Here is a 22538-nt window from a genome sequence, read left to right as displayed (position 1 = left end):
CAATTAAAATCGTAACCTGGACAACATTGTATACTGTACTGTATCTGTATAATCATATACAAAGTTATATACTAGTTGACAACTACTGAGCTACAAAAATCTTCTCAAATCACTACAATGTACCAGTGCAATATTTGCTAAATGCTATTTTATCTTGCTCTGTACTAGGAGTCAGCAAACTGTGGCCCATGGCTTAGAGCCTGTTTTTGTTAATAAAATTTTTGGTTTTGTTTTTTTTGTTGTTGAGATGGGATCTCGCTCTGTTTCCCAGGCTGGAGTGCAGCGGCGTGATCATAGCTCACTGCAGCCTCGAGCTCCTAGGCTCAAGCAGTCCTCCTGCCTCAGCTTCCCAAGCTGCTGGGACTACAGACATGCACTGCCATGCCCATCTAATCTTTAAAAAATTTTTAGTAGAGACAATGTCTTGCTATGTTACTCAGGCTGGTCTTGAACTCCTGGCATCAAGTGATCCTCCTGCCTTGGCCTCCCAAAGTGCTAGTGTGAGCCACTGTGCCTGGCCTGTTAATAAAGTTTTACTGGAACACAGCCACGCTCATGTCTTTGTGTCTGTGGCTGCTTTTATGCTAAAGTGGCAGATCTGAGTAGTTGTGACAGAGATCATATGACTTGCAGAGCCTAAAATATTTACTATCTGACCCTTTACGGAAAAAGTTTGCCTATCTATCCCCTTTTTTATTATTGCTTATAAATATTATTCAACACCATGATGACAGCTTTCTACTGCTTAAGCCACTTCCTGGTTGGTGAGTTCAGCCCTTTGCTAAGGTGCATTACTCTCTAAAGCTACTGTGGTACCATCTAAGTCTCCCATCAGCCGACTTGCTAAATTTTATAAACAACTGAGTGAGAGTGGGTTGAAAGGGAAGGATTTTACTGAAGTTAAATGAGTTCACTTCCTCTTGCACATCTATGTTTAATTTTGGGCTCTGTGAAAAATTATTTATGATGCAGAATTGCTATGCTTTCTTCCATGGCAACTTGAATATAGTGTTTACAAATCAGAGCTTCCCAATCTACACGAGATCTTCAGCGTCTTAGTGAAAAATTGGTTTGTTTCCAGACAGGTGGGGTTCTGTCTCTGATAGACTGCACATTGATTGAGGAGCCAGATGCAAGCGATGATGACTGTAAGTCACATTCAATCACTTAGGATTCTATGAGAATTAGAGGCGAGAGACAGAGGCTGAGGATAAACTCCCTAAAGTCATTTATATATGAAAAATTGAACCATTTAGCCCATGAGCCTTGTTAAACCATCTTTGGGAATTCACATTTTACTGAATTTGTTTTGTGATAGTGACTATTCAGTGGCAGATAGAGAAGAAGGAAGAGTTGAATTAGAGTGTTGGAATTCTATAAATCATGGGAATTAAAAAAAAAAACACGAAACTATGAAATCAGAAGGAAACCAGGACTCTAGTCTCAAGTAACCTACTGACCTCAGCTTCGTCATCTGCTTATGAGCTTAATAAAGCCCTCTTCATGCCTGAGAAGTACGATATTGCTGAAATGAGAGTCTCGATTTGAGTGCAAATGGATTGTGTAAATAGAATAATGTGAAGGCAGCTATCACTCCCTTTTTTTTTTTTTTTGTATTTTCGTCTAATTGTTTGGTTTACATGTGTTCAAGCTAAAGGTTCTGGGCAAGTGTTTGGGCACCTGGATTTTAAAATCGTGGTGGAGCCTCCCGACGCTGCCGCCTTCACTGTTGTCTTGTTAGCGCCCTCACGCCAGGAGAAAGCTGCCTGGATGAGTGACATCAGTCAGGTAAGCAAGTGGCTTTTGCCAAATTTTTGTTTTTTAAATTTCACAACTCAAACTTTTGGAGATAGTTTTTAGAGGTTTTTTATCTTTATTAAAAAATTACACTCAGTTGCTATGGTCACTGCCATAATCACTACGTATCTTGCTAAGCTGTGATCATGATCATTTTTGTTGTTGTTGTTTTTCTTCTTAAGGTTAAAATTTGCCTGAAATATAGTAATTGGATTTTAGTTCCTGGGCATTTTACACCAGCAGCAAATGTAATCACTTGTGTTGAACAGTATTGAAATTCCCTGTTAGTAATAAATTAATGACTCCACTAGATATTTTGCTTATTTGTTTCTGAAGTAGAATAATGGTGAAAGATACAAAAATAGCCAGCAAGGGCTATGGCAGGAAATCATGAATTAAAGAATCGAAAGAGACACCGTCTCTAGTATGAAACCTGAAAATGAGCTCCTGTATTTCATATATTAGAAAATCAGGGAACAGAATTGTTTACCTTTCCTTGATCAGCAGCGCCAGTTAGGGAATTACTCCATTTATTTAGGAAATAATATGATTTAGAATATGTCAAAACTAGTCATGATTGGACTTGGGCATTCTTATTCAAGCTCCATATGAATTTCAGCTCTGTAGGAGAAAAGTGTGCTATGTAAGAAAAATATTTTTTAAGGACTTGATAATTATTTTCAAAGTTGTTAACTCAAAGAAACTGGGGCACATGAAAAAGGTATATATTGTAGTTTTCATGCTTTTTTTTGGAAGAGTTCATAGTAATTTATATATAAGATTTGAGTGGAAACGAGTTCTGTCATAGTTATTTGGAACTTAATTCTTTTTTTTGAGTGACTGAAAATTCAGGTGAAATAGAAAATGAATGTCAATAGTAATCATTTTTATTTGTCAAAGAAGTTTTACAGACTTAATCTCATTTGACTCTTACAATAGTATTCTGAAGGTAAGCAGAGAGAAATTAGTCCCATTTCACAGGTGAGAAAACTGAGGTCTGCAAAGTTAAGCATTTATCAAAAGCGGCTCAGCTGCATTGAGTCCGAATGTAAACCTAATCTGGGTCTTTTTTTCTGTTTAGCACCTAAACATCCTCTACAAGAGTGCCTTATGCTGGACTTTTACTTATATACCCTCAGGATGGCTTTGATGGCAAATAAATAGCTAGAAGAGAAGCCATTTCTTTTCTGCCTGACAAGGAAATGAAAATATGGGATCTTCCATTTCTGTGGAATTGCATCCTTGTGGATGCAATTCATACTTTCATTAGCTCTATGCTATATCAATTAATAGCATATTAAGTCTCTCTCTATTTGTAACACATCTCTTACTTTATGAAACTCGGGATCATTCATTGACTCTAGGAACATCTATTGAGGAATAGATGTGCTGTCAGGTATTGTGCAGGTACCAGGAATACGACCATGGTTCTTGCTCTCAGGGAGAATAGGGAGGCTCATAGGGAGCAAACGGAGGTAAACAGCTAAATGCAACAAAATTGTGTGCGTGTTGTGAAGCCAAGATATGTAGGAAGAATGGGGAGAATAGGAGTAGGCAAAGGTGTTTTTCCACCTGCTTCTACCTTCTACCTTATGATATAATTAGGGCTCCTAAGATACAGACTTGATAAAAGCTCAGGTGACCTTTCTTAGCGTGACTGGGGAGGCATTGTTAAGAGAGAAAGACCCTTGGAGTGCGTGAATGATTCTGTGCCTGGTCCTTTAAAGAAAGGCACCCAGTGCTTTCCCTGTCATTAGCAAAGGTCTAAGTGAGTCTTTCCCTCTGCTTAGACTAGACGTTAAGGTAGAAATATACAACTTCCTCCTCATTTCTCCAAGATGCTATGGCTATTATGCTGCTTAGCAAAAAAAATTGTACTAGATTATATCTTCAGTGGAAGGCTAACCAAAAGTTATATATATATATACATACATATATATATATACACACACATATATATATATATATATATATATATTTTTTTTTTTTTAAGATGGAATCTCGCTCTCTCGCCCAGGCTGGAGTGTAGTGGCACGATCTCGGCTCACTACAACCTCCACCTCCCAGGTTCAAGTGATTCTCCTGCCTCACCTTCCCGAGCAGCTGGGATTACAGGTGTGCACCACCACACCCAGCTAATTTTGTATTTTTAGTAGAGATGGGGGTTTCACCATGTTGGCCAGGGTGGTCTCAAACTTCTGACCTCAGGTGATCCTCCCACCTCGGCCTCCCAAAGTGCTGGGATTACAGGTGTGAGCCATTGCACCCGGCCAAGTTATATCTTTTTTAGTGATGGGGATACCATCACACGAAATGACTATGGCATTTTGTGGCTTTGACACTTGTGGTTTCATTCATTCAACAAATATATTTATGCAGTGATATATGCCTGGCACTGTTCTAGAGATTTGTGACATATGAAGAAAAGAGACAACAACAACAAAATTTTCTTAACCTTTTGTAACTTCCATTCTAATGTGGGGAAGACCAAAAATAAATAAGGGTGATAACTAAGTGTATACTATTTTATATTAGAAGGTAATAGGGCAAGGTAAGAAGGATTGGGCTGCTGAAGGTGGGTGGGTTGGTAGAGTTTTTAAATGGTGGTCACCTCATTCTGAAGGAGACATTTAAACAAAGGCTGTAGTAGGTGATGGAGATACCGTGTGAATATGTGATGGCATGTGAGAGGGAACAGCAATTGCAAAGATTGTAAAGTAGGGGGATGCTGCATGTTTCAAGGAATACCATGAAAGGCAGTGTGGCTGGAGTAGGGTATGCGAGAGGGAGAATAGAAAAAAAAAAGAAAGTCAACGAGGTAACAGGGGCCAGATGAAGAATGCCTTTCTAAGCCAATGAAAGGGTCTTTGGCTTATACTCAGTCAGATGAAAGCTATTAAAGGATTTCAGCAAAGGAATGCCATGAACTGTCTTAGGTTTGGAAAGGATTGCTGTGGCTGCTGTGTTGAGGATGGGCTGAGGGCAGGGGGTGGGAGTGGAAGCAGGGAGGTGAGTGAGCAGGCTGCTGCAGTAGTCCAGGCGAGAGATGTTGAGAGCCCAGGCCAGCATGGCAGGAGTGGAGTTGGAGATTAGGGATCTGAGTCTGGATTCATTTTGAAGGTAGAACCAGCAGAGTTTTATTGTGGATTAGAGCTGGGATGTGAGAGAAAAAGGGTGAAGGATGACCTCAGAGGTTTTGGCCTGAGCAACTGGAAGGATGGAGTTGTCAATACCTGAGATGGAGATATCTGCTGGGAAAAGAGATTTGGGGGTGAAAAGCAGAAATTTACTTTTGACTATATTGAGTCTCAGAAGTCTGCTAGACATTTGAGTGGATTTGATAAATAAGCAGTGGGATATAGAAGTCCAGCATTTAGAGAGAGATCTGGGTAGGAGATACCGCATCATTTGGGTGGTATTTAAGGCTGTGAGACTGTTGAGATCGCCAAGGGAGTATGCATAGGTAGAAGTAAGAGGGCTGCAGACTGAGAGAGGGGTCAGGTCAGGGAGAATAGTGAAGAGGACCAAGAAGGAACCACCAGTGCAGCTGGAGCATAGCCAAGAGGACATGGTGTCTTAGCAGCCGAGTGAAGAAAACGTGTCAAGGAGGAGGGAGTGGTCACATGTCAACTACTGCCAAAGGCTGAGTGAAGTAGTGATTGTTCTAGTATACTTAGTGATTTTGCTGCTGTGGGGTTTGAATGGTGGGTGGGTAGGTGGTAGGGACAGAGTGCTGTGCTCTTGACTGAGCCTAGCCTGCTGCCCAGAAGCCTGTATCTCAGCTGGCTTTGTTCTCTGCTTCAGGCATTTTCCTTTTTTAGGAGAGATTACATATCCATTCATGGAATTAGTCTCTCAAGTGTATCTCTGGACATATCCATTATTAATAAGATAAGCTTACTGAATGCTTGAAATGTACCATTTAATATTTTATTGTGTATATGTGAAAATATGGACACAAAAATGAACTAGAAATATTCGCAACACCCAACACACTAAAATGTTTATCAAAATACCTTCCACAGATAACCTATATTAGAATTACATGAGGACTGTTTTAAATGCAGATTCCTTAACCCACATTCCAGATGCCATTATAAACTCCATAAGCTCCATAGATCACTTCTGCACAATTAAAGAACCTCTGTCCTGAAAAATGAACTGTTTCCATCTCTGAAGTCTCCACAATCTTGCCATATAGAAGTAATTGTACAGTTTGCCTCTCAGTGTATACATACATCATGTTTGCCTTTTACCTCATTTACTTCTTTCTATATTCCTATAAACTCTTCATATTCGTATTGGTTATCTATTATTCATCTGCATTATATTAAATATATTCAGCTGCATCAATTTACTGCTTTTATAGCTTTTTCTGAATAATTGAGCATTGAGTGTATGAGCTGTTTCCAAGTTTGAGGATTAATATATAATGAGGTGCTAAACACCTTTGTGCGGGAGTTTTCCCCTTCTTTTAAAGTCCCTTGTTGGTGTATAGTTAGAGTATAAGGCTGGTGTAAAAAGCCTGATCACTGTCCTTATTTCACGATTCCTAGTGTGACAGACTGCCACAATTCCTTCAAGAAATATGTAAGTTATAATTTCACTACATCATCAACAAGGTGTCTGTGTAACTCTCTTCTAAGTCTTGCCAATGTTGAATTTGTCACATTTATCACATTTTTATATTTCATGGAAAAGTGTTTTTGCCTTCTAGTGGTTTTAATTTACACTTCTGTAATTATCAATGAGATTAACATTTTCTACTATTTCTGTTTGTCTTTTTATACTAGATAGACAGCAATTCACTGGCACTACCCTTATAGACTAGGGAAGTGAACATTTTCTATTTAGATTATGAATATATTCTCCATTATTTTGTCTTTTTAATTTTTGTAACTATTTTTCTTTCTTCTTTTTTTTTTTTTTGAGACAGAGTCTCGCCCTGTCGCCCAGGCTGGAGTGCAGTGGCACGATCTCAGCTCACTGCAAGCTCTGCCTCCCAGGTTCACACCATTCTCCTGCGTCAGCCTCCTGAGTAGCTGGGACTACAGGCGCCCGCTACCACGCCCAGCTAATTTTTTGTACGTTTAGTAGAGATGAGGTTTCACTGTGTTAGCCAGGATGGTCTCAATCTCCTGACCTCGTGATCCACCCGCCTCGGCCTCCCAAAGTGCTGGGATTACAGGTGTGAGCCACCGCGCCCGGCCACTATTTTTCTAAATCTTACTTTTTCTGGCTTGATTTGAAGCCACCTTGCTAAGCTACTGTATCGTATTATACTAATCATAGGTAGCTTTTTTTTTTTAAGATGATAAAGTGGTTCCTGAGTATTGCTACAATCCTAGTTTCCCCATAAGAAACTACAAAACTTAAGACTTTCAGCTTTGCCAGGTCTCTCTCTCTCTCTGAAGCTGTAATTTTTAGAAGGAACGATTGCTTGAATGATTAATCACACTCTTAGTTACACCAGTAAGGCCATAATTAACTGTTGGCGCCTCTAGCAAAAAGTGCAAGTGGCTAATGGTCTCAACCAATAATTCTTCCCCTTTTTCATCTATTTATAGGGAACGATTTGAGGCTGAAGATTTGACTATTTATTTCAATAAAGCACATTCATTTGTGCTTGTCTCACTGTCATACATAATGGTTTATTAACAGATCCACTGTAATTATGACTATTAACTAAAATGCAGAATTAAAATTTATCTCTGAGCTTCTTGGTTTGGATAGATGTCCCAAAATGTAGACCTATATAGACAAATTTGTAGCACACTGGACATGCTTTCTCCCTAAAAATAGCTTCTCGGAAATCAAGAGGGAATTTTCTACTTTAACATAAAAAGGTGAATTTAAAAAATTGACTCTAACCTTTCTTCCCAGTACTTAGAAGTATCAAGAAGGTGGAAAATATGATAACACAGTAGACCACTGGTCTTTAAATAGGTACTGCCTTAGGTAAGACCCTGAAAAACTCTTGGTGGAGAAGTCACTCTCAACACTTGTCCAAAGACCAGCTGCTTCAAAATCACTTGGGGCTTTTGTGAACATACATATTCCCAGATCCCATCCCAGCCGTTACAAACTGAACTAGACTATCTATGATCTAGGAATCTAATTTTGTTATCCTGTTAATTTCAAGGTTTATTGTAATTCATATAAATTCAAGATGACATTAAAGATATCTGAAACCCTGCTTATTTGAATATATTTCTTCTTAACTAAGTGAACTGTATACAGGCACCACTTCTTTCCAACAACCAGGGTACATGCTTATATAACCATAAATATATACCACACCTTCCTCTGTAAGTCTGTTCATGTACACACTCACATATACCAATTCTATTATAGTTTACCTTTTTTTTCTAGAACAGAACTCTTTCTTCATTGCAGCATTACTCCAAGTCCCAAATGGAAATAAGATAAAAGCAAAATTCTCTGGTTGAAATAAAATGGGTAGACCTAGAGACTCCAGGAGCCATTTTTTTTTCACACTCCTGTTTGTGAAGCCTGGGGATGTCCCTGAAGTCTGGGGATGGGAACTCATTTTGAAAACCATTCCCCTATTATAAATATATCATAATAAGATCGATCTATCCATCATCTCTCTGTCTCTCTTTCTTTCTCTCTGTCTCTCTCTCTCTCCATCCATGCATCTATCCATCCATCCATCTCACGGATAGATTAAAGGTTGTGTACCAATTATCAAAGACCTTTTTCTATAATTTAAAGTATGACTGTTCATTATATGGCCTTTTGAAGTATGGTTTGGATTGAATATATATTTTGTTCTCCTGAAACTTGAATGAAAGTGAAAATTTCCTTTTATTCCTAAAATAATTTTGATGCTTGACAATGACTCAGAAAGATTTATGAATGAGACTTGACACTGGATAATGAGATGTGCAGAAGTGGTCACATAAATCTCCTCTTTTGAATTTAAAACGTTTATCTCAAGTTCCAATTCTGGTAGTATGGAGGACTGAGCTGATTTAGGTCCCCTCTAGCTATAAAAACAGAAATGTTTAACATATAAAATCAGTAAAATGAAAAAAATTTTAATGCGTAGGTATATTTACAGATAGGAAGGGAAATCTTTTGTTGCCAGAAACAAGGGAATTTAAAGCCATAGCAGAAAGCTTGTAAGCTAAAGACTTACAGACTTGGGAATGATTTTAGACTAGATATTAGTTCCATGTCCTAGGAGTATTAACATATAAAGAGGGCAAGAGTTGGCCTAAGGCCCATTAATCAAGTTCTCTATTTAAAGCCTGGGCATTGAAAGGGTGTTCTCTTTGTGAAACAAGAACCTAAAAAACTGTACCAATCGACCCAAGGAAAGAAATAAAGAAGTTTGTCTTTGTCTTGGGTTCTGAATTTTTTAAAATCTTCTTTTTAAAAATGAATGTGGCCAGACACGGTGGCTCATGCCTGTAATCCCAGCACTTTGGGAGGCCGAGGCGGGTGGATCACTTGAGGTCAGGAGTTTGAGACCAGCCTGGCCAACATGATGACACCCCATCTCTACTAAATGTACAAAAATTAGCCAGGCGTGGCGGCACATGCCTGTAGTCCCAGCTACTCAGGAGACTGAGGCAGGAGAATCACTTGAGCCCAGGAGGTGGAGGTTGCAGTGAGCCAAGATCATGCCACTGCATTCCAGCCTGGGCGACAGAGTGAGACTCTGTCTCACAAAAAAAAAAAAAAAAAAGAATGTGTCTGTGGCCTACAGATTTGAAATCAGACTTATTCACATGGTGTAAAGTGCCAAACTGAGAAATTGTTATAAAAATAAATTTTGAGTGTTGAAATCCCAAGCATGCTTGCAGCCCGAAACACAAAGCCACTCCATTAGCAACATTTCTACAATCTGGGGCTCGTGACATGTGCTCAAATTAAAAATTACAAATCTTATGAGTAAATTATGTGTCATGAGTGAGACTCAGCAGGCATGGAGAGCAGTAGAATTAGTGCTACAAGAACCTCAAGTAATAGGGTGACAACTTGGAAAAGACCATAAAATAACAAGGCTTAAAGTATAATAAAACTATAAAAGAAAGAAATAAACCATAAGGAAAGAAGAGATCACTATGCAAAAACTCCAGGCTGACCTGTCAAAGAACCACATAGAAAAATCTAAAACTAGAAACTGTAGGACCACAACATTACATACTCATTAGAAATTCATTGAACATTCATTAAAGACAGTGAGTCAACCATAGCTAGTGAGATGATTAAGAACCAGGTTATATATATAGGTATGTGGTTCTATACCTATATATATAGGTATAGAATATAGGTATAGCTATATTCTATATAGCTATAGATAGATATAGATATAGCTATAGTATATATTCTATATACCTATAGAATATAGATTCTATATTCTAGGAAATTACCTCAAATACAGTGAAGAGAGATAAAGTGATGGCAAATATGAGAAATTCAGACGGAAAATAGAGTTAGAAGACCCAGTATACATTCCTGGAATGAGAACTGCAGAAAGAATGATTTGAGGGAATAGAAAAGATGCAGTCTCCGAAGAGAAAATGAGTAGGAATTTTAAAAGTGGATGAAAGGTATGAATCCTCATACTGAAGAAACATACCAAATTCCAAGCTGCATAAACTCAGATAAAAACCTCATCTAGACACATCGAGGTAAAACTATAGAATATAAAGCACAAAAAGAAAAATCTCAAAAGGTAAAAAGACAGATTGCCTTTGAAAAATTAAAAGATAGGAAAAAAACTTTTTCACAAGGAGAAATTTGTAATAGTCACTGTATCTTTGTTATAGCAGAAAATGAAAACCTCTTAAATGTATACATATATGAGATTGACTAAATAAACTGTAATTTATGTTTATATAGTGGGATATATAGCAGTTAATATGAATGAACGAACTATGCATATAAATATGAACAAATCTTAAAAGCAGTGTTGTGTGAGAAAAATACAAGCATCTATATAAAAAACTTTAATGCAAATAAAATTGTACTTTATGATGGACAGATACACAAATACATAGTAAAATAAGAAAGGAGGAATGAAAGAAGGACAAGTGGATACCCATCAGCTTCAAGATAGTCATTACTTCCAGAGTGGAAAGAGTCTATTGGAATGGAAAAAAAGGAGGATTTAACTGTGTTTATAGTGTTTTACATCCTTAACAGAAAAATGATGATCTGTAGAAAATATGGCAAAGTGTTAATAATGGTTAAGTCTAGTGGCTGGTATGTGGATGGCTCATTTCTTTTAATGATATTTGAATTATTTCATAATAATTTGAATTATATTGGAATTATTTCATAGTAATGGATATTTGAATTATTTCATAATAAAAAATAAAAACATTAAGATGAAAAATAAAAGTCTTTATTCATTTTTGCCTATATCTCTTAAATTTCAAACTATAAAGTCCTATATTCATGAAGAGAGAGAGATGAGAAAAAATTGAAGACCTCTTCTTTTCTATTTTGTAAATGAATAATTTATTTAAAAAATAAATAAATAGTTTAATAATAATAAAATTCTTTACTCTTCATTTTTCATCATTTTTATGATAATTTTTAGTGCATTATTTCCCCTTTCCAATTCTCTTTGATATAATTACATGGTTTTTCAAGTTAAATATTATTCCATCCAAAGTAGTATGTGTATTCATATTAGGTATGAAAAGCCAGATATATTTTATATTTTCTCTCTCAAATTTTATGCAGTATTCTGACTAAGTTGTTTATATGTAACACTGTAGCTGATCAAAAATGTCTCAGTGTGTCTCTTCTGTTTTTCTCCACAAAGCCTTTCCAGATCCTGGAAAACAGAAGAGACACACAGCTAAACCCTGGATTGGCACCATAGATGAAGGATGGAGGAGGGCAAAGCACTTGCTTCTTATGTTGGGAAGAGGAGAAAAAGTTCTATTTCAGCTCCCTGGAGTGGGCTCATCTCTCACTCCTTGGCACTTGGGTCACATATCATGGCTTCTGTTGTGGACTGTGGAAGCTGACTGTCTTCCCTACTCCTACTTTTAACCCTGCAGAGTTTCCTGGGCAAGTGAACTAGGCAGATTGGTATTGAGACCCCCTTCCTCTTGGTTCCCTCTTTCAAAAAGCAAAAACTGCTTCCCTTCTGGTCTCTAAGAGGAGGGAAGTGGATAAAGTCATCCCCCAGAGAACTGCATCTTAAGATACCCTGATTTTGGGTATCTTGTAGCTTTGATGGGCTGCCAGGTAGCTCTGCCCTTCCATTCTCTGACTGTTAGTGCAGGTAGGATGACAGGCCCTTTGAACTCATCTCCAGTGGTGCATTTCCTGGATTTTCAGACCCAATTCCTGTATTCCCCAGGGGTTTGGACTATGAATCCCGAAGAAACAGGTTAAATCTCTGCCTTCTGACCACCTGTCCAGGACGAGACAGAGATGCTTCTTTATTACCCAGGTCTGTGACTCTGGCCACCTCCAGTGCCCGTCCCCACCTTGTCTGGGCTCCACTTAAACAGTGTGGTTGTCTCTGGAGCTGTGTGGGAGCTCTGGGCTGAGTTTAAGTGGTCTCCCCATTACCTCACCTCTGTTCTTGATGGTGCAGTCATTCTAAGGCTGTTGTCTCAGTAACTATGCCATTTGCTTAGAATATTAAAGGAAATTGAAGGAACATTGTTCATTTCCCACACCATGTCTACTTTCCCACTTCCTGTGTTGGTTACCCAAGGGGCTTCCTCATTGTGATTCAGAAACACTGACAGTGAAAAGAAGTCTAAAGAATAGCTAGAAAGGTCGCTGGGTGAAGGAGCACTTACCCTTGTCAGTGTGCAACCCCTCTCCCCATCCAATCCTTTTCCTCATTACCCCACCCCCGGACCCTGCCACAAAGCTTGGGAAGAACAGGGATGATGTTAATCCGTTTTGTCCCCATCGGGATTAGTAAAGTGAATTTGAAGTGACTTGCCTTATTCATCTTCAAAGCTCTTTCATATATTACTTTTCTTCTCTTTATCCTCATTTCCCAGTACTTAGCCCCGTGTCTTCACATAGTAAGTACTTGATAAATGCAGATGTAAGACAGCCATTTAGTAAAATCTCAATGCTGTGTAATCAATGCATCTTCTTGGTGCTCTTGAGAATTCAAAACATAGACTGTCTAACTTTGTTTAAACTCTAGGTGATTCGAAAGACATTTGGCTATGTTTTTTTCCTTTTAAATATATTTGCATCCGAAAATTTAAAATTGCCTTATAACCATGGCCATCTTTGATTTTATCTTGTTTTTTTCTCTTGCTTTTATTCAGTAATTCATCAATTTTTATTTTTCCTTTCTTCAAAATATTTATGTCCACTCTTTCCTCTTCATTCCCACAGTCTGCCTTAGGGGAGGTATGAATCATTTCATTTACTGACTCAATATTATTCTGATCATCCCTTGGGTCTCCATTCATTCTCCCCTCTCTTCCATTGAATGAATACCACCATGAGGTCAGTTTAGATCTTTCAGCATAAGTGAGCTGCTTAGACACCCTCAGTGGCTTCCCATCTGCCTATAGGATAAAATTAAAATTAAAGACTCCCTTCTCCATAGCCTGCCTCCAACTGATTTCTCTGTCCTCTCTCTTACTTTCTTCTCCATTATGAATGCATGCACCAGCCAGCCCTATCTCTTCATTCTTCCATGTATGTTCCCACTTTGAAACAGGGCCCTTGATGTGTATTTTCATCAGGCCCTGACAGAGCTTTCCCACAGAGAGGTAGTGCGGCCTTTCTTGGGGCACAAGAGGATATCCCACTTACTGGCAGCTTGGCTTGCTGGTTGAAACACTAACTCTACATAACTGGACACACAGGAGGCAGCAGTTTCAGGATTTGTGGGAAAACACTATTTCCAACTTCTTGATACTCGAGACTTACACAAACTAGGATAAGAGAAGCAGCATTTCTTCAGTGTGAGGAAGAGCAGCCCATGCTCTTTTCTAGAGAGTGTGAAGCCTGTGCTTGCAATCAGACCAGCAGAGGAAGGATGAGCCTCTGGGTCACATTCTTTGGGGTCCACCACAGGGTTGTGTGTTTGGAATTGTACTTTCGACTGTTTGTACAAAACAGTTTGCCAAAACTTGTAGTTATTTAAAGATATTGTTGGCCAGGTGCAGTGGCTCACACCTGTAATCCCAGCATTTTGGAGGCGAAGATGGGAGGATCACTTGAGCCCAGGAGTTCAAGGCCAGCCTGGGTAACATAGCATGGACCTGTCTCTACCAAAAAAAAAAAAAAAAAAAATCTCAGTGTGGTAGCACACACCTGTAGTCCTAGCTACTCAGGAGGCTGAGGCGGGAGGATCACTTGATCCTAGGAGTTTGAGGTTACAGTGAGCTATGATTGTGTCACTGCATTCCAGCCTAGGCAACAGAATGAACAGAATGACAGTGTCTCTAAAAAATAATAATAATAACAAGATATTGTTGAGGACATTGTTCACTACATTATTCAATATTTCTCTTGATGAGAACCCATGAGATAATCGTCCTGTCTGGTCCTAGACTGGGATTAATTGACCTTCTACTAAACTGTGAATTTCATATCTAACACAGTCCCTCTTTGAGTTGGCTGCTCCATAGCCCTGCTAATTTTGAGGCCCACTTCTGGCAAGTGCTCTCAACATAAAGTATGTGTGGTGGCTTCGTTTCAGGCTTCGTCTTGTTTTTTGCCATCCTTTATCTAAATCATCTCTGATTTTCTCACTTATCTTGACTTTGTCTTATTATATGTGTTTTTATAATCCACTTGTGGGATAAAGTGGAGCATAAATTCACATATAAGCAAAAACGGCCAAATTTATAGGTAGATGATCATAATTATTTATATGAAAATATAACTCCAAATTACTTCCAGATGCTGTAGCTTAAGGAAATAGATTGAAGGGGAACTTAAAAATATTCTACTTTCTTCCCGCAAGTGGTATCCTTTATGCTTTGTAGTTGAAATAATGGCATAAGATGTGAGGAAAACAAAGTTTTAAGGAAAAACAAGTACGAAAATGGCTGAAATACTAAGTAGACTGAATAGTCAGAATTCCAGTGATCTAAAGTTTCTTACCTGCATTTTCACTCTTTTACTAAAACATTGACGTTTAGGGTAGATCCTGAGTTCAGGACCTATGTGAGGTCACGTTGCAATCAGCTTCACTGCACTATTTAATTATAGCCACAAAGCACTATATAGTATCATAGTGACTAAAAGCAATTTTTTATTTTAAAAATTGATGATTTTTTTTATATTCCTGTTTTGTTCAAAAGGAATATGTATAATTCAAAATAAATTCTTCTCTAACCCAAAATAATTGCAGAGAGAAAATTTAAATTGATAAGGCATAGATTACATAATGAAGGCAGAGAAAATTAGCAGAGCTTCCTGAACTCTTCTGTTGGAAAAGAGAAAAAGATGATACAAGGCTTTAAGCATGCCAGAGACAGGAGAAATTACACACTGTCCCTTCACCAAAGAGCATTAGTATCGATAGGGGCTGCCAGAGGTACTAGTAAAATGTGGGAATCTATTGGCAAAGAATACCTGAGAAGCAGAGGCAGAGCTTACTAGTGACACAGAAGATGAATCCCATCCTAGGAAGCCACTGTTTCTAATCTGACTACTCCATACCACCCCCTGGTTGCAGAAAATGAATATAGCAAGAGCAATCATGGTCAGGTCCCAATCACCTCTCAAATAGTGTTGGAGCTGCCAAAGAATTGTGACAAAGTGACACTGTGGTCAGAATTCTTGGGAAATACATTCAGGGAAAGAACAGCTGTTGTATCTGTCCTCGGGTATTTGTCAGGCATTTAGTTGGTACAGTTTTGATATCTGAATACTGAATCTGTTCATCAGTGTATAATATTTACCTACTCTGTGTGTGTGTGTGTGTGTGTGTGTGTGTGTGTGTGTGTGTGTGTGTAAGAGACAGGCAGAGAGAAATTGAATGGATTCTTTTAGCTATAAACAATTGTGGGAATATATGATCTGCCTAGGCTTTCATGTGGGTTGTAATTGTCAACTTTTTATTTCACAGTGTGTGGACAATATACGATGTAATGGTTTAATGACTATAGTGTTTGAAGAGAATTCCAAAGTCACTGTGCCACATATGATTAAGTAAGTGTGAGAATCATTTCCTTTACATTTTAATCAAGATTAAATTGGCAGAACATTTAAAACCTTGAATAAAATACTGCGTCAATAGAATTCTGCTTCTTATTGAGAATATGTTTCTTGACAGGAATGCAGTGATTCATATGATTCCATTATGAATAAGACTATCAAAATGGTTTTTCACATTCACAGTTTATTAACTCATAGCATAGAAAAATTGTTTTTTATACTGTTACATATGTCTTCACTCAGGACAAAATCCTAAGATGTTCAAGTTCCATATAAAAATTAAAATAATAGGCCAGGTGCGGTGGCTCACGCCTGTAATCCCAGCACTTCGGAGGCCAAGGCGGGTGGATTACCTGAGTTCAGGAGTTTGCGAACAGCCTGGCCATGCTGGCCAACATGGTGAAACCCCATCTCTACTAAAAATACAAAAAATTAGCCGGGCATGGTGGCAGGCGCCTGTAATCCCAGCTACTTAGGAGGCTGAGGCAGGAGAATCACTTGAACCCAGGAGGCAGAGGTTGCAGTGAGCCGAGATCACAACACTGCACTCTAGCCTGGGCAACAAGAGCAAAACTCCATCTCAAATAATAATAATCATCATCATCATTAAAATAGTGACACCCAGATGTGCCAAGGTCAGAGGGTGGACCAAGGTGCGGCTGCCCCATTGGGCCTGAATCCTCCCATTGGGTATGAATATTACCCAGATTTGGCCATTCTGATATGTTCACATTTAGATAACATCAATCAAGTGGCTTTGCTGTCTACCCACTTCCTATTTATGCTTTGCCCCAGAAGCTATTTGCCTAGGGCTGCCATCCTGCTCTAGCTGTTTTTAACAAAGTAAATCTTATAATTTCCCACTAGGGAAGCTCTAGTTTAAAATGAAAAGTTATGAGTAACTGTGTGCTAGAGCTGTCTGTATTCATGCTTTTGTCTCCATATACTTTTTTGTTTTCAAATTCAGAAATTGTCTTGGGAGTATTTTGAAACTAATCACATTTTTCATTACTCTCATTTTCTCGGTTATTTGCATTCCAAATTCTAAGAGTAAAATATATTTTTAAAAGCAATTCTATGTTTATAAAAGAAGTTACTTGAAACTAAAAAAAAGTTTGTCTTTTATGCCTTTTTATGTAGATATTTTGAAGTCTGAACTGTTTATGCTGAGGCAATAAATAATGTTAACTTTAGAAGGAAGACTTTCCTATTCTGGCAGATAGTAACTACAGTTAGCATCATCCCAGTGGTACAAGTTTTAAAACTTACTAATAATTATATCACATGAAGGCAGAGTACGTAATACTAGTGCCATCCATGCTACAGAAAAATATAAATGATAAAAGGATGATAGTGTTTTACATTACTAGTCAAATTTAAAAATATTTTGGGTAGGGCCATTTTAAATTCTAGGGCAAAATTCATTTTGCATTCAATTTTCTAGGTTTTAAATTTAGTATAATATTTGAAACCAGGTTAGTAAAAATGTTACGATGTTAAGATAAAGAATATAGTATATTAAGTCAAAAAGTCCAAACTATGACTTAATTTTTGAATTCACATCCTTGGGTTAGAGTTTTCTTATTAATTTTCTATCATAGAATTTTAATTTTAATATTTTCCAAAAGGATATATGGCGAAAGCACTTTCTTGGAGGTTATACATCCATGAAAGTCCACCTGCTTTGGAATTAGAATGTGTAAGTGAAAAAGTATAGACAAGTTCTAAGCCACTAAACCCTAGGGCAGCTGTATGCCCACTACACATACATTTTGTTGACATTAAAAATTAATGCTGGCTGGGCACGGTGGCTCACACCTGTAATCCCAACACTTTGCGAGGCTGAGGCAGGCAGATCACAAAGTCAGGAGTTCGAGACCAGCCTGGCCAACATAGTGAAACCCCATCTCTACTAAAAAATACAAAAAAATTAGCCGGGCGTGGTGGCCGGTGCCTGTAATCCCAGCTACTTGGGAGGCTGAGGCAGGAAAATCACATGAAACCAGGAGGCAGAGGTTGCAGTGAGCCGAGATCACGCCATTGCACTCCAGCCTGGACAACAGTGCAAGACTCCATTTAAAAAAAAAATAATAATACTAACGAAGACTTCAGTTTTATGCCTGATCAGTTGTTGCTGGCACCCAAATGCATCTTTTGTCCCCCACCGTGGCAGTTTACCAGTGTCCACGTCCAATCTCATTTGTGTAACCACTTACATACAGACCAGGACTTTTCTGCCTTTGGGTGCACAGAGGTGACACTTAATGAATTGGAATTGTTCTCCTGTTAGGACAGAAACCTGTATCTTGGACTGTAAAGATTTTCTATTAAATCCAACATATCTATAATACACTAGATTTATTCCCAAGGCAGAATGAAGTTTTATGTGTATACTACTATTTTTTCCCAGCCGTATTTGAGCCTGATTATCCTCAACCAGAGGAAAGAGATTTTTGCAATCTCTGTTCCTTCTGATGGCTCTATTCTACCCTGAAGTTTGTATTCCTCCCTATGTATCTATTTCCCTATCTATAAACTGTGAAGAAAAACCCCAACGTTTCTCAGAGTTAAAAGAAAAAAAATTATCCTATTGTAACTGTGTCTTGTTACTGACAGGGCGTCACTTTGTAAGCACTCACTTCCTTTTAAAACTTAACCAATTATAATAGATGATTTGGGTTTGATCTCTCAAGATGGCTTTTTAAGTGTTTACCAAAACCAAGTTGCTGTTATCATAGGAGACTTCAGTAATGTATTATATTTTTCTTGAGAGTCTCTTAGGAAATAAAGTACGATTCTACTCAGTGTAATAAAAGAAAGCTAAATAATTTCATAATATTTAATTTCTTTACTTAAAATGAAAATGTAATCACGATTTTGAAGGAAAGTAGTGTAATTAGTCAGTTTTATTTTAATTTCATGCTGGCTTCAACACATTTTTTGTCCTAGTGTTTCAAATAAGCTAATTATAGTCAAAAGATGCAAAGCTCAAAACTACGAATAGAATGTGAAAATCATGACGCTTATTAGGTGAAAATATCCCTTTATAGGGTATGTAGACTATGACTTTCTTTTAATAATATTTGATCTCAACTTACTTAGAAAATAGAGATTTTTTGGTGGAAAATTATGGGATAACAAGTGATTATCTAGCTCAGCCATCTTCTGGACAGGCTGATGGATTCATAAAATTTTCTCAGTTCTTTTTACTAATGAGCAAATTAAGAACCAGAAAAATAAAGTTGGTTGAGGGACACATAGTGAGTGGAAGAAAGAGCCTTGTTATTTTCAAAAATCTCAAAAGATGGGCTTGGGCATTTCAAGATCAGTAATGTAACTCAAGCTAACGGGCCACCCCAGTCGGTTCCTTGGCAGGGGGAAGCTGCTCATTGAAAATGCTCTTTCAGGCCTGCAGATGAAGTACTTCCATCTGCCCTGAGCATACTTTGGGCTGGGACGTTTCTAAGAGCAAGCTAAGAAAGCAGTTGATTCCTTTTTATCCGAAAGAAAATAAATATATAATTTCGAATCCCTCAAAGCGCTGAAAGGGCTACTTAAGGGCACTCACAACTGATTCTCAGCCAACAGATTCATAGCAAGCAATTGGCTCACTGAATGTCACTGACCCTGTAGCATATCCTTTAATCAAGTGGTGAAATTCAGGACTTCATTGATCGCCAGTCCTGAAATGCTGCAGTGAAGGTGAACAAGGGATCTCAAAAGGAGAAGTGAAAGCTACTGGCGGTCCTCGTTGTCCACTTGGAGAGGCTGCCAGTGCAATGGTCTGAAGGTGAGGGGTTAGGGGCAGCCAGATGGGAGGTTTTACAGAATGACAAAAGCAGTGGATTACAGGGTGGCAGTGGTAGGTGCTATTCAGGGGAATATCTTTCACCCATTACTTTTTTTTAAGTGAAGATATTTTTAATACCACAGAATTTTGAAAACATAATAAAAACATAACATTTCACACTTGCAACTTATGGATTACACAGTATTCAGAAAATAGATATCCTTAAAAAGCATTAATAAGCCAGGAAGAATGAAATAAATGAATTAGGCACTCAAATCAAGAACTTAGAAAAAGAATGAGAGACTAAACTGTAGGAAAATGTAGGAAGGAGATAAGAACAGACATTAATACAATATAAAAAGCAGTAGAAGGGGTAAATAAAAAGAGCTGATTCTAGAGAGCAAAATACCTAACCCTATATCCATCAGTTTAATCGGAAAAAAAGGGGGGGAGGGGTGAGGAAAGCACAAATGTACAAAATTAAAAGTCAGGAAAAAGAAATAACTGCGGATGTAGCAGTGATATCTGTGTCCCCCTGTTGTGGGAGGTGTCACCTACTACTTTTTATGCACACTTTTGATATTTTGCTTTAAGGGCATAAGCAATGCTTTCCCCCGCTCCTAAAGAGGGCTTTTGGCTTCATCTTCCTAATAAAACATGACTGAATTAGAGAGAAGGAATCCACAGAGTGAGACAAATTATTATTTACCTCCTCCATTATTAATTCTGGCTTTCCAAAAACTTGATATTTTCATAGCCCTGCCTATGCCTATATGTCTATATGTCATATAGACATACACAATCAGCCCTCTACCTGCCAGTCAGCCTCAGATCCAAAATATTTGGAAGAAAGAAAAACAAAAAATAGTTATACAACAATAAAAAATAATACAAATTTTTGAAATACAGGATAACAACGTTTTACATAATATTCACATTGTTTTAAGTATTGTAATCTAGAGATGATTTGAAGTATACAGGAGGATGTGCATAGGTTATGTGGAAATACTATACCATTTCATATCAGGGACTTGAGCATCTGTGGATTTTAATATGGTGGGGGAATCAAGGCACCAGTCCCTCAAGAATACTGAGGGACAACTGTACAATTATCTGTCTCCTATCAAATGCAGTGAGAAGCCCACTCCTGAGTGTGTGATTACAAATGCTGAAATACTCAGTGGCCGAGGGGGAAGCCTCCTCCTGGTTTTACCATCATGTTCCTGCCTTTGCACGTAGGTCTGATGCCCGTCTTCATAAAGACGACACTGACATTTGCTTCAGTAAAACACTCAACTCCTGCAAAGTGCCCCAGATCCGTTACGCCAGCGTGGAGCGCCTCTTGGAACGACTGACAGACTTGCGGTTTCTTAGTATCGATTTCCTCAACACCTTTCTGCACACCTATCGTATTTTCACTACTGCCGCTGTGGTGCTGGGGAAACTCTCCGACATATACAAGAGGCCTTTCACCTCCATCCCCGTCAGGTACACCTGTCGCTAGAGATTTGCCTGTCATTAGCATATGGCCCTCTTCGTTCTGGAGTCACCATGCAGATGAGCAGGCCAGCTCTGCATAGCAGCTCCTAGGGTGTACTAGCTTGCCTCTGAACATACCGTGCCCCTCCAGCAGAAGGCCATATGTAAAGGTCACACAGAGTTCCCCAGGCACGAAGTTGAAAACCTGAAATTTCCAACTGGCCTTTGCTTGTTCTGTGATTATTTGTAAATGAACTCCATTGCTTTTGGCTTTTCTTTTTTCTTTCTTTCTTTTTTTTTTTTTTTGACAATTATGATTTTAAGACTTTAGTATGCATAAGAATCAGCTTGCGTGTGGTGGGGGAAGGGTGTCTTGTTAAATTGCTGCCTCTGATTCAGCAGGCCTGGAGTGGAGCCTGAGCTCCCCAGAGATCTCAATGCTGGTGTTTGGACCACAGTTTAGTAGCAAGGGATTAGACGATGCCTAATAAGTGTCTGTGCTTCTTTGGCAGGGAGGGTATACATGTAGAATTTAGATTAAGGAAAGTCCAGCAATAGAAGTGCAATGAGATCGTGGCCTATAAATTAAGGGAACATGTTCTTGAATGACATCTGGGAATTCATTTCACTTGGCTACAATCTCTTAGGCACTTTTGCTCTTATTTTTAGGTCATTGGAATTGTTTTTTGCTACCAGCCAGAACAACAGAGGTGAACATTTGGTGGATGGCAAATCCCCACGTTTGTGTCGCAAATTCTCTTCCCCGCCACCACTGGCTGTGTCCAGAACATCTTCCCCAGTGAGGGCCAGAAAGCTGTCTTTGACTTCTCCCTTAAACTCAAAGATAGGAGCATTGGACCTGACAACTTCCAGCAGTCCCACCACCACCACCCAGAGCCCCGCTGCGTCTCCACCACCACACACTGGTCAAATACCACTGGATCTCAGCAGAGGCCTCTCTTCTCCGGAGCAAAGCCCGGGATCAGTAGAAGAGAATGTCGATAACCCGCGCGTGGATCTGTGTAACAAGCTAAAACGAAGTATTCAAAAAGGTATTATCTAGCACATTTGCATAATTACACCCCACATTTGCTGGCCGCCTGCCTCCTCACCCTTCCTTTTGGAACCCTGGTTCCCTTTCTTCACAACTTTAATACTTCTGCATAGAAAGTAGAATGAGCTCAGTGGTTAGTTAGAAGAGAAAATTCCTGTAGATTCTTCTGGCCCTTCTGGAACAGAAAGCAAGATTAGTTGTCATTATGCCCCTGTAGTAAAAGGCTTATTGTGGTCAGTTGTCTATGGGAGAATAGCATATCTGAATGGTATT

General features: G+C 38.6%; 1 protein-coding gene across 4 annotated transcripts in view; it reads left to right on the top strand.

Moving 5' to 3' along the window:
• The window catches only part of RASGRF2 (Ras protein specific guanine nucleotide releasing factor 2), a 270733-nt gene that overhangs the window by 132000 nt on the left and 116195 nt on the right, over positions 1-22538 (top strand). For all 4 annotated transcript variants that reach the window (XM_032156933.2, XM_058440755.1, XM_058440754.1 and 1 more), the window contains exons 11-15: positions 1082-1148; positions 1652-1788; positions 15854-15936; positions 20972-21220; positions 21881-22263. In XM_032156933.2, the coding sequence (XP_032012824.1) occupies positions 1082-1148; positions 1652-1788; positions 15854-15936; positions 20972-21220; positions 21881-22263 (919 nt within the window). The remainder of the gene's footprint in view (positions 1-1081; positions 1149-1651; positions 1789-15853; positions 15937-20971; positions 21221-21880; positions 22264-22538) is intronic.

The sequence above is a fragment of the Hylobates moloch genome, unplaced genomic scaffold (genome assembly GCF_009828535.3).
Source record: "Hylobates moloch isolate HMO894 unplaced genomic scaffold, HMol_V3 SCAFFOLD_6, whole genome shotgun sequence".
NCBI classification, from domain to species: domain Eukaryota; kingdom Metazoa; phylum Chordata; class Mammalia; order Primates; family Hylobatidae; genus Hylobates; species Hylobates moloch.
The sequence above is the reverse complement of the archived record's forward strand: the minus strand, read 5'-3'. Positions and strand labels throughout refer to the sequence as shown.